General features: G+C 52.6%; 1 protein-coding gene across 2 annotated transcripts in view; it reads right to left on the bottom strand.

Moving 5' to 3' along the window:
- Nucleotides 1-1,851: 1,851 nt before the first annotated feature.
- The window catches only part of LOC144946674 (sodium-dependent noradrenaline transporter-like), a 52,076-nt gene continuing 40,928 nt past the window's right edge, over nt 1,852-12,999 (bottom strand). For both annotated transcript variants that reach the window (XM_078875753.1, XM_078875752.1), the window contains exons 13-15: nt 12,483-12,650; nt 6,068-6,139; nt 1,852-1,918 (exon numbers count right to left, since the gene is read on the bottom strand). In XM_078875753.1, the coding sequence (XP_078731879.1) occupies nt 1,895-1,918; nt 6,068-6,139; nt 12,483-12,650 (264 nt within the window). In that variant the 3' untranslated portion in view covers nt 1,852-1,894. The remainder of the gene's footprint in view (nt 1,919-6,067; nt 6,140-12,482; nt 12,651-12,999) is intronic.

Raw genomic sequence — 12,999 nt, 5'->3', positions numbered from 1 at the left:
TTATTTTTTACCTACGTGACTTTACCGAAAAAACCCAAGAGTACTTTGTAGCCTACTCAACCTCGAGCCACCATCGCTGCATGTTCCTGGTTGGTGCAGTGGGTTATGAAGTGTGACTCTTAATTAGAAACGTACAAGTTCACAATCCTGCTCAGGGTTCGACTTGGCACTTCCTTTCCCCCTGTTCGAAAAAAAAAGCCATCCAGTGGTTGTCCCATAGATTAATTCGCCTTCGTCAAAGGCATGTGGAATTTCCACCACTGGCTCTCGCTCCACACTGAATATTTGTGTCTATACCTATTGTTAATACTATTTGCGAGTACCTTTTATTGTGTGTATGCAGCGTACCTCCACACATTCTTTATAATCTGAATCCTGATATGTATCCTTAGCGAATTACAATACATATTAGCATTTTAATACATTTATTATCCTCCCCCAACCTAATGCAAACTCTGCTTATTGGAATCACGGCACGAGACCCTTCCATTTTGGACAATGGCCTGCAGAAGCGGACACCACAGAGCTAGCTCTGAGAACCCTTCAGATGATCTCTGGTACACCCACACAGCAGCAGAGGGCAGCGCCTCTCCCGCCCGCTCTGCACATGAGAGTGATGTTTGTGGCACGGCGGTCAAAATCAACGTTTTAGTTCTCACGGCTGGAATTTTTTGCCAAAATGAAGCGCACAACCAAATGTCGTGTGATGGAAAATTGTTGTTGTTGTGCAGTCATTGATAACGGGACCATTAACTCGCTTGAGTACCCGGTTTAATCACAACCGTGTCTTTGCAAATGTATTGGTCTCCATGCGAATCTTTGGGTCTTCATGTAAGTCTATGGGTCTCAATGTGAGTCTACGGGTCTCTATGTGAGTCCATGGGTCTTTATGTGAATCTATGGGTATCCCTTTGAGTCTATGGGTCTCTATGTAAGTCTATGGGTCTATATGTGAGTCTACGGTTCTCTAAGTGAGTCTATGGGTCTCCGTGTGAGTCTATGGGTCTCTGAGAGTATATGGGTCTCTATGTGAATCTATGGGTCTTTATGTGAGTCTATGGGTCTCCTTGTGAGTCTACGGGTCTCCACGTGAGTCTATGAGTCTCTAGGTGAGTCTATCGGTCTCTGAGAGTATATGGGTCTCTATGTGAATTAATTATGATTGGGGTGAGACTATCAACCTCACCATAACTGAGAACCTGGCTGAGTCACTGGGGTTCGGTGCGGACTCAGCGCTCTGATCTCTGAGCAAACCAGCTACCTTCGATTGCCCTAAACAATTCATCACAAGCGTGCAACGTGCCAAATTGTAATCGTTACATCTGCGGGCACAACAACAACAACAAACAACCCCATGATAATTTCCCAATTTAACAATAAACAGTTTTTTCCCCCCAGAGTCTGCAAGTGCCTGACCTCGTCGCTTTTGCCCAAGGTAAGTTCACGGTTTGAGACTCACGCGTTCGCAAGCAGCGCTTTTCAAAGGAGGTCAGCAGTTTAAAAAGGAAAAACAAAGATAAACATTTAAACCAAAGCTTCCTAAAGCCCTTGACAAACTCCAAACAGCTTCTTTTATCAGCCGAATACGGGTCCCACTATGCAAACCATCAGCCAAGTAAATTTTTGTTTCAATATTTCCTACCCCCCTACCCCCCCACAGTGGCATGAGCGGCACAAGTTGTGATGAAGAGCAGCAGTACACGTGGAGTTTAAACTTCACAGCACCATCGACCGCTCCACCGCCATCTCACTTTCGTCCTCCCGAGTCGCCGCGCGCGCTGACGGATGCGCCACCCATCCAGCCGCCAGCCCCCCCCACTCCCCCCCGCCCCCCCCCCGCCCGCCCGCCGTGACCCCCACCAACTCGCACCGCCCGTTACCTGATGCGAGGCCGCTATATCGACAGCCAGTGCTGCATCTGAAAGTGAGAAAAAGAGAGAGGTGATGTTTAGTGACCGCGAGCGACGCACGGACGTGCAAGCCGAGGAACTCGCGGCTGAGAAAACGAGGGAGCTTCACTCGGCTGAGAGAACGAGGGAACTTCACTCGGCTGAGAGAACGAGGGAGCTTCCCTCGGCTGAGAGAACGAGGGAGCTTCACTCGGCTGAGAGAACGAGCGAGCTTCACTCGGCTGAGAGAACGAGGGAGCTTCACTCGGCTGAGAGAACGAGGGAGCTTCCCTCGGCTGAGAGAACGAGGGAGCTTCCCTCGGCTGAGAGAACGAGGGAGCTTCACTCGGCTGAGAGAACGAGGGAGCTTCACTCGGCTGAGAGAACGAGGGAGCTTCCCTCGGCTGAGAGAACGAGGGAGCTTCCCTCGGCTGAGAGAACGAGGGAGCTTCACTCGGCTGAGAGAACGAGGGAGCTTCACTCTGCTGAGAGAACGAGGGAGCTTCCCTCGGCTGAGAGAACGAGGGAGCTTCACTCGGCTGAGAGAACGAGGGAGCTTCACTCGGCTGAGAGAACGAGAGAGCTTCCCTCAGCTGAGAGAACGAGGGAGCTTCCCTCGGCTGAGAGAACGAGGGAGCTTCACTCGGCTGAGAGAACGAGCGAGCTTCACTCGGCTGAGAGAACGAGGGAGCTTCACTCGGCTGAGAGAACGAAGGAGCTTCACTCGGCTGAGAGAACGAGGAAGCTTCACTCGGCTGAGAGAACGAGGGAGCTTCACTCGGCTGAGAGAACGAGGGAGCTTCACTCGGCTGAGAGAACGAAGGAGCTTCACTCGGCTGAGAGAACGAGGGAGCTTCCCTCGGCTGAGAGAACGAAGGAGCTTCACTCGGCTGAGAGAACGAGGGAGCTTCCCTCGGCTGAGAGAACGAAGGAGCTTCACTCGGCTGAGAGAACGAGGGAGCTTCACTCGGCTGAGAGAACGAAGGAGCTTCACTCGGCTGAGAGAACGAGGGAGCTTCACTCGGCTGAGAGAATGAAGGAGCTTCACTCGGCTGAGAGAACGAAGGAGCTTCACTCGGCTGAGAGAACGAAGGAGCTTCACTCGGCTGAGAGAACGAGGGAGCTTCCCTCGGCTGAGAGAACGAGGGAGCTTCACTCGGCTGAGAGAATGAGGGAGCTTCACTCGGCTGAGAGAATGAAGGAGCTTCACTCGGCTGAGAGAACGAAGGAGCTTCACTCGGCTGAGAGAACGAGGGAGCTTCACTCGGCTGAGAGAACGAGGGAGCTTCACTCGGCTGAGAGAACGAAGGAGCTTCACTCGGCTGAGAGAACGAAGGAGCTTCACTCGGCTGAGAGAACGAGGGAGCTTCACTCGGCTGAGAGAACGAGGGAGCTTCACTCGGCTGAGAGAACGAGGGAGCTTCACTCGGCTGAGAGAACGAGGGAGCTTCACTCGGCTGAGAGAACGAAGGAGCTTCACTCGGCTGAGAGAACGAGGGAGCTTCACTCGGCTGAGAGAACGAGGGAGCTTCACTCGGCTGAGAGAACGAGGGAGCTTCACTCGGCTGAGAGAACGAGGGAGCTTCACTCGGCTGAGAGAACGAGGGAGCTTCACTCGGCTGAGAGAACGAGGGAGCTTCACTCGGCTGAGAAAACGAGGGAGCTTCACTCGGCTGAGAGAACGAGGGAGCTTCACTCGGCTGAGAGAACGAGGGAGCTTCCCTCGGCTGAGAGAACGAGGGAGCTTCACTCGGCTGAGAGAACGAAGGAGCTTCCCTCGGCTGAGAGAACGAGGAAGCTTCACTCGGCTGAGAGAACGAGGGAGCTTCACTCGGCTGAGAGAACGAAGGAGCTTCACTCGGCTGAGAGAACGAGGGAGCTTCACTCGGCTGAGAGAACGAGGGAGCTTCACTCGGCTGAGAGAACGAGGGAGCTTCACTCGGCTGAGAGAACGAGGGAGCTTCACTCGGCTGAGAGAACGAGGGAGCTTCACTCGGCTGAGAGAACGAGGGAGCTTCACTCGGCTGAGAGAACGAGGGAGCTTCCCTCGGCTGAGAGAACGAGGGAGCTTCACTCGGCTGAGAGAACGAAGGAGCTTCCCTCGGCTGAGAGAACGAAGTAGCTTCACTCGGCTGAGAGAACGAAGTAGCTTCACTCGGCTGAGAGAACGAGGGAGCTTCACTCGGCTGAGAGAACGAAGTAGCTTCACTCGGCTGAGAGAACGAAGGAGCTTCACTCGGCTGAGAGAACGAAGTAGCTTCACTCGGCTGAGAGAACGAGGGAGCTTCAATCGGCTGAGAGAACGAGCGCGTTTCAATCGGCTACGACGCTCCGTGCGTACACTTTGGAGAGAGAGAACACGTGAACCCTGAACTCATGTTGACTTCGCTGTTGTCATCACAGCCTCAATTGGCCTATTGGGTGCCCCGGTGGCGAGGTGCTAACTACCTTGCCTGGTCTAGAGGATACCGTGGGTTCAATCCCGACCCTGACGCCTGCTCTACATGTGGAGTTTGCATGTCCCCGTGGTCGCGTGGAGTTTTCCCCGGGTTCTCTGAGTCTTCCGGTTCTCCCCTCCACATTTAGAAACGCGCATTGAGAGTATTTGCCTGCTGCTATACATTTCCATGTGTTAAGCCATTCGTCGAGTGATCATTTGCGGCCAGGTCGCTCCTAAAAAATAGCTACATATCTCAGTGTGCCTTACCTGGTAAATAAAAAAAAATGGTTGAGTTATAGTTTTATCCTTTCACCCAATTTTATCTCGATCGTGTTACTGCCGTCACGTGACGAGATGAAAAAAAATTATCCATTCATATCCCTCACAGAGCGGTGTGACTCCGTGTTAGAGAACCGCCCGTGGAAGCGGATATCAAAGAGCTACCTCTGAGATCCCTTCGAGTGACCTCCGGTCCACACGGTAAGGGGCAGCACGTCCAAATCACCCCCTCCTGCCCCACCCCCACCATGCCATCCGTATTAACAAAAAAAGTCCCCGGAGTAAAAAAAAAAACATCCTAAATAAATGTGCACATCTCCCTGGTAACGAGAGATGAGGAACAGCTCCGAGCAGTTCGACTTCTTAGGCGGCACGTGACGACATTCATCCCTTGATGTGCGATCCAACTCCTCTCGGCGGCGGAAACCCACGTTGCGACCGCGTGTTGCATGTGCGGGACACAGTGTGGGGGGGGGGGGGGGGGCACAGCTCAAACTCCCGGGGGGGGGCGGGGTAGAGGAGGGAGATCGGGGGGGGGGGGAGCTTGTTTATCACATGCGGGGGCAAACGGAGACTCGTCATCAGCTTGGCCAGATGTTTCATTTTGTAATTAACGATAATTATTTGATTAAATTAGCGACGAAATCAGTTCGTGCGGCGGTGCCAGGTGGTTTGTTAAGTCACCGGATCGTGAGAGGTGGTGGTAGCGGCGATGGCTTGGAGACGCTCTCATCCAGCAGTGGATCGACCATGGCTGATGATGATGATGATGGAATTAATTTACAGCTTTTCCATGAAATCTCCTGCCATATCGGTCATGTGGATTGTTTGACCATACTTCACCACTCTAGTCAGTAGGGGTAGGTGGACATGGTGGTGCGTGGGTGCCCAACACAAATTCAAATATCACTCGCCACTTAGCCACGACTGGGAGTCGAACTCAGGTCGCCGGGTTAATACAGTGCAGGGTGCTAACCACTTCGCCATTGTAGCACCCAATGGCATGGGCATACCGAATAACATTCCGCTGCATCATCCTAAAACCATGTGGGTTATTGCTGGGAGCTGGGGAAACAAAGACGGTCGGGTGTCGTGCTGGCCACCCACCCCCTCGTGTACTGTTCTGGCCTTCATATGAGGTAAGGCCCCACTGGGCTGGGTATCTTGTTTTCAGAAGCGAAATGGCTTATCGTCATTTGGAAATGTATAGCAGCAAAATTCTCTAAACGCGGGATATTGACTCTATACTTGAAGGGAGAACACGCAAACTCCAAATACACAGTCGTCAGGGTCGGGATCAAATCCACGACCTCCTCCATACCAGGCGAGCCAGTTAACATCTCACCACCGTGGACTTCATAGGTGCTCGCTAACAGCACTATCCCCAAAAGTCTATTCCCGACAGACGGTGGATCATTGTCTTTGTGTGTGCGCGTGTACAGATGTCCCCACGACGTACCTTGAATTGGCGAATCTGCCCCTGTTTAACCAGCGGGTACTCCTTCTCCGGGGTGATGGCGTAAGCAATTTTCTGAAGGAGAGAAAGAAGAAAAAGAGAAACGGTCACCAACACGGCACGGCTTGGTGACTTTGCGAGAATGTCACAATAATCCACAGAACTCGAGGCGCTTTGATGGAGTCGATAAAACGAGTACCACTTTGTGGGCAAGCCAACTGCAGTTGTTCAATGGATGGGCTTTCTCCCCCTCTCCCCTCCCCCGCCACGCCCCCTCCCGCCATAGGAATGTGGAATTTCCACCACTGGCTCTGGGCTGTTAACGGGAGAGGGGCACCAATGCCTCAACGCTCCTTTGAGCCGGAAATGACGTTGACTCTTTTTTTTCAAAAGATAAAGGTGCAGCACTGCAACTGTTCGCTCGAGCCACTGCCGGCGAAAGTGCGCCAGCAAGAGGGAGCCGGAGAGCGCACCCCCTGAAAGGTATTTTGGATGAAACTCCCTCGCTGGCCAGACAAATGTCTTGCTCGTACCAACACTTACAAAGACACAGACCCTCCATTCATCCTTAACAGATTGCTGGGAGCAAGTGCTGTTCACGAGTACCTATTAAGGCTGGCACGGCACACGAGGGGGTGGGTGGCCAGCACCATGCCCGGCCAACTTTGTCTCCCCGGTGGCGATGTTTACCCTTCGCACCAGGTACTCGTTTGAGGCTGAGTCGACCTAGGGGATGCCCAGGGCCGGTTCAGATATAATCGTCGCTGGCATTGGCCGTGAGCGGGAATGGAACCATGTACCGCTCCCCACACTTAACCCAACTGCATGCGCGTGACCTGCTGGCGTGTGATTGGGCACCGTAGCATCAACCGCCAACGCAGGGAGACCGGGAGTCGAACCGGCGACCTCAGGGCATGAGCCGTCACGGCCGCTGTGGCCTGCGTGTCCGCAATCCAGATGGAGGCCCACTGAGAAGCGTGGGGCTGGGGCGTAAAACGCTTGCAGCTGCGCACACACGAACCTCTTGACTTATCTTGCCTTGCGTGACGAAAAAAAACACGATAGAGGGGCTGGGGGGGGGGGGGTGTTTGTTGCATGTGGAGTGTCGGCCACGATTTCACTGCGGGAAACACTGCCTCCCCTCCGACAACCCGCTGGGACACAAAGGGGGCTCGCGTTTTTGGTTTTTGTGCTGAAATTTTCACCGCATGTGGGCCCGGCACTGTCAACCAAAACAGCAACGCAGCTTCTCCCACTTAGGGCCAGCCACGTTTCGCTCACTCGCTCGCTCAGCCGAGCCAGGGCAAACCTGGTGTGGCTAATATTGTACCACCACTCGCTAAGCCAAGCCAGGACAAACCTGGTGTGGCTAATATTGTACCACCACTCGCTCAGCCGAGCCAGGGCAAACCTGGTGTGGCTAATATTGTACCACCACTCGCTAAGCCAAGCCAGGACAAACCTGGTGTGGCTAATATTGTACCACCACTCGCTAAGCCAAGCCAACAAACCTGGTGTGGCTAATATTGAACCACCACTCGCTCAGCCGAGCCAGGGCAAACCTGGTGTGGCTAATATTGTACCACCACTCGCTAAGCCAAGCCAGGACAAACCTGGTGTGGCTAATATTGTACCACCACTCGCTATGCCAAGCCAGGAACAAACCTGGTGTGGCTAATATTGTACCACCACTCGCTAAGCCAAGCCAGGAACAAACCTGGTGTGGCTAATATTGTACCACCACTCGCTATGCCAAGCCAGGGCAAACCTGGTGTGGCTAATATTGTACCACCACTCGCTAAGCCAAGCCAGGAACAAACCTGGTGTGGCTAATATTGTACCACCACTCGCTATGCCAAGCCAGGAACAAACCTGGTGTGGCTAATATTGTACCACCACTCGCTATGCCAAGCCAGGAACAAACCTGGTGTGGCTAATATTGTACCACCACTCGCTATGCCAAGCCAGGAACAAACCTGGTGTGGCTAATATTGTAACACCACTCGCTAAGCCAAGCCAGGAACAAACCTGGTGTGGCTAATATTGTACCACCACTCGCTATGCCAAGCCAGGAACAAACCTGGTGTGGCTAATATTGTACCACCACTCGCTATGCCAAGCCAGGAACAAACCTGGTGTGACTAATATTGTACCACCACTCGCTATGCCAAGCCAGGAACAAACCTGGTGTGGCTAATATTGTACCACCACTCGCTATGCCAAGCCAGGAACAAACCTGGTGTGGCTAATATTGTACCACCACTCGCTATGCCAAGCCAGGAACAAACCTGGTGTGGCTAATATTGTACCACCACTCGCTATGCCAAGCCAGGAACAAACCTGGTGTGGCTAATATTGTACCACCACTCGCTATGCCAAGCCAGGAACAAACCTGGTGTGGCTAATATTGTACCACCACTCGCTATGCCAAGCCAGGAACAAACCTGGTGTGGCTAATATTGTACCACCACTCGCTAAGCCAAGCCAGAGCAAACCTGGTGTGGCTAATATTGTACCACCACTCGCTAAGCCAAGCCAACAAACCTGGTGTGGCTAATATTGTACCACCACTCGCTCAGCCAAGCCAACAAACCTGGTGTGGCTAATATTGTACCACAATTCGCTAAGCCAAGCCAACAAACCTGGTGTGGCTAATATTGTACCACCACTCGCTAAGCCAAGCCAACAAACCTGGTGTGGCTAATATTGTACCACCATTCGCTAAGCCAAGCCAACAAACCTGGTGTGGCTAATATTGTACCACAATTCGCTAAGCCAAGCCAACAAACCTGGTGTGGCTAATATTGTACCACCACTCGCTCAGCCAAGCCAACAAACCTGGTGTGGCTAATATTGTACCACCACTCGCTAAGCCAAGCCAACAAACCTGGTGTGGCTAATTTTGTACCACCACTCGCTAAGCCGAGCCAACAAACCTGGTGTGGCTAATATTGTACCACCACTCGCTAAGCCAAGCCATGACAAACCTGGTGTGGCTAATATTGTACCACCACTCGCTAAGCCGAGCCAACAAACCTGGTGTGGCTAATATTGTACCACCCCTCGCTAAGCCAAGCCATGACAAACCTGGTGTGGCTAATATTGTACCACCACTCGCTAAGCCGAGCCAACAAACCTGGTGTGGCTAATATTGTACCACCACTCGCTAAGCCAAGCCAGGGCAAACCTGATGTGGCTAATATTGTACCACCACTCGCTAAGCCAAGCCAACAAACCTGGTGTGGCTAATATTGTACCACCACTCGCTAAGCCAAGCCAACAAACCTGATGTGGCTAATATTGTACCACCACTCGCTAAGCCAAGCCATGACAAACCTGGTGTGGCTAATATTGTACCACCACTCGCTATGCCAAGCCATGACAAACCTGGTGTGGCTAATATTGTACCACCACTCGCTAAGCTAAGCCAACAAACCTGATGTGGCTAATATTGTACCACCACTCGCTAAACCAAGCCAGGGCAAACCTGGTGTGGCTAATATTGTACCACCACTCGCTAAGCCAAGCCAGCACAAACCTGGTGTGGCTAATATTGTACCACCACTCGCTAAGCCAAGCCAGAACAAACCTGGTGTGGCTAATATTGTACCACCACTCTCTAAGCCACGCCAGAACAAACCTGGTGTGGCTAATATTGTACCACCACTCGCTAAGCCACGCCAGGACAAACCTGATGTGGCTAATATTGTACCACCACTCGCTAAACCAAGCCAGGGCAAACCTGGTGTGGCTAATATTGTACCACCACTCTCTAAGCCACGCCAGAACAAACCTGGTGTGGCTAATATTGTACCACCACTCGCTAAGCCACGCCAGGACAAACCTGATGTGGCTAATATTGTACCACCACTCGCTAAGCCAAGCCAGAACAAACCTGGTGTGGCTAATATTGTACCACCACTCTCTAAGCCACGCCAGAACAAACCTGGTGTGGCTAATATTGTACCACCACTCGCTAAGCCACGCCAGGACAAACCTGATGTGGCTAATATTGTACCACCACTCGCTAAACCAAGCCAGGGCAAACCTGGTGTGGCTAATATTGTACCACCACTCGCTAAGCCAAGCCAGAACAAACCTGGTGTGGCTAATATTGTACCACCACTCGCTAAGCCAAGCCAGAACAAACCTGGTGTGGCTAATATTGTACCACCACTCGCTAAGCCACGCCAGGACAAACCTGATGTGGCTAATATTGTACCACCACTCGCTCAGCCAAGTCAACAAACCTGGTGTGGCTAATATTGTACCACCACTCGCTCAGCCAAGCCAACAAACCTGGTGTGGATAATATTGTACCACCACTCGCTAAGCCAGCCAGGACAAAGCTGGTGTGGCCGAGTGAGTGGCGGCTACCGTTCCACGTGTGGCTGCCTGTAGCCCGACGCTGTGGAGGCAGCGGTGGCGACGGTTGGTGGATCGCCGCACCGGTGTTGCGAATGGTGCCGTCTCAAGGCTTCCCAGGAAATGGCGGTACAGCAAGTGGGATGAACCCGTTCCGATGACGTGCGTGCATGTACGTCATCGTAAGGGAATCGGAAGAAAAGCTGAAATGAAGTACCTTCTTTGGTACCGAGGCTCCCGCAAGGCCATGCTGCAGGGCGTGTGGGAAAGTTTGACGCCAGCGATTGTAGAGTGCGACGGTCGTGTCGCTACAGTTCTCTGCTGTGAGAACGATGTCTTTAAGAACATCGGCGCTATGCCTCTCAATAAAATTAATGCCGAGCCGCTTGCGTGTTCCGAGATTCAGCGGTGAAACGGGACCCCACCCTACAACTTGGAGACGTTTCCACCTGTACGGGGATCGAGCATTGCACCCCTCCCCTGGCACGCGTGGGATTTGTCTGGATACTCCCACATGTTTAAGCAACTCGTTCACGGAGTTCGCCAAACATACAAACGTAGGGCCACAGAGCTTGGGCAATTGTTAGTCGTGCTGCTTCTGGCTGCCTTCCCCTCTCCTCTGAGGTTTCCTTGCGCCTCTGAAACACAATTGAAACTGTGAAAAGCGTTCCAAACGCGTAGCTTTCACACATTGGGGCAATAACCGCTGTGGTGAAGAGTTGCGGCCAGTTGCTTCGTTCTATATTTATATATATTTTTTGCATCTCATTTCTTTGTAGTTTGTCCCCCAGGACTGTGCTCTCGGCTTCGCACGTGACGAAAAATCCGTTCGGGAACGCTCGCAGAGCTACGAGACCCTTCGTGTTGTACAACGTCCCGCAGAAGGGGATACCACAGAGCTACCTCTGAGATCCCTCCACGGAGAGCCACGAGACCCGTCGTGTTGAGCAACGGCCCGCAGAGGCGGAAACCACACTGAGAGCAAAGGTTTGTTTTGTTGCGTAACAGTAAACGGAATATTTTTTTCTTCTGAGAGATTGAATACTTCCAGAACTCCAAGTTCTGCACAATCCACTTTTTTTTTTACGTAACGCAGGGTTTTAACTTCACTGGTGCGACAGCGAAGCAATCGCGACCATTTTAAATAATTTTCACGAGGTTTAACTATCAGCTTGGGTTAGGTGTTGCTGTTCCAAAATAAAATATATAAAAAATTTTAATGTTCCATTTTACGTTTTAAGTCGATTTTGGCTTAATGTGTCGCTTCAATGCTGACCCTGCGAGGCTGCATGTGTGCATCAATGTTCAACCTCTCTCGCAACGCACATAACAAACCGTACTAATCGGACTTGCGGGGGAAGGACAACACACGAAACACAAAAAGCCGTTCTAAAATAAATTATTTTAAATGTAAAAATTCATAGCTCCAGCAGATTCCTAATATCGGAATGAAGAGCGTTCCAGACGGACCGCAGAAGCGCATCTGGAAGCGCCGCGCCATGCGGTGACCACCGCCTTTGTTTCGATGGCCCAGCCGAAAGCCACTGCTGCTGCCAGGATGAGCGGAGGTCACGTGATGATGGTTCATGCTCCTTTGACGAGCCAAAAGTCGCTGCGGTTGGGGCAGGGTCAGGCCGGTGACGCGGTGAAGACCCGGCCCCAAGCCGAAGTGCAGCGTTCAATCGCCACGTGGGTTTCAAACGTTCCTGCCGTCTACGACGTTGCTTGCTTTGCTTTTTATTTTCTTTCTCGCACGCCGTGTTTGTCGACGCAATTTTTGTTCACTCGTCCAGGAATATTCTTGGCGTGGAAACGAATTCGGCCTCCCCCCCCGCCCCCCCAAGAAAAGCTTTTTTGCCAAAGCCCTGAAATTAGTCAGCGACGCCGTGTCGACGCCGCGTCCAACTGCGGCCTGCGGAAGCCCAGAATTTGACGCGGCATGCGGCTGGCATGGAACGCCGCCGGGGGACCCTAGGGTTCGATCGCCGGCTTCGCGAGCCGGGGGGTTCGGCCTACTGCGTCATGGGTCGTGCGACCGCGGTTCGGGACCCACCTCGCGGAAGGTGCCGGGGATGGAGATGACCTTGTAGATGGCGTAGACCGGCACGAGCATCATGGAGGAGATGGCGATGCCCCAGCCGACCGTGTTGGCCCAGTCGGGGAACTGGTACTCGTCGTAGGAGAGCGGCTTCGCATTCACGATGCTCGCCACCACCACGAACTACGCGCACGCGCACACAGAGACAACGATTCCCGCCACCCACCCCCCGTGTATGCCGTTAACGGACTGGTGGTGTAAGTGCTTTCAGCGAGCGCGGTTAGCGAGCAACTATTGAGGCAGGCACGGCACGCGAATGTACGCACGGACAAGAGGCTGGGGACACAAGCTTCCGTCTTCAGGTGGAACCGTCACAGCACGATTGCTGTATCAAGTAAAGAGCTTTTTTTGATACAGCAAACTTGAAACAGCAATCGTGCTGTGACGGTTCCACCTGAAGACGGAAGCTTGTGTTGCCTCCGAAACGTCGTGATTTTTATTTTATTTTATTTTATTAATTTAAATGTTTTAC

Source organism: Lampetra fluviatilis, chromosome 42, assembly GCF_964198595.1.
Source record: "Lampetra fluviatilis chromosome 42, kcLamFluv1.1, whole genome shotgun sequence".
In the NCBI taxonomy this organism is placed as follows: Eukaryota; Metazoa; Chordata; class Hyperoartia; order Petromyzontiformes; family Petromyzontidae; genus Lampetra; species Lampetra fluviatilis.
The sequence above is the reverse complement of the archived record's forward strand: the minus strand, read 5'-3'. Positions and strand labels throughout refer to the sequence as shown.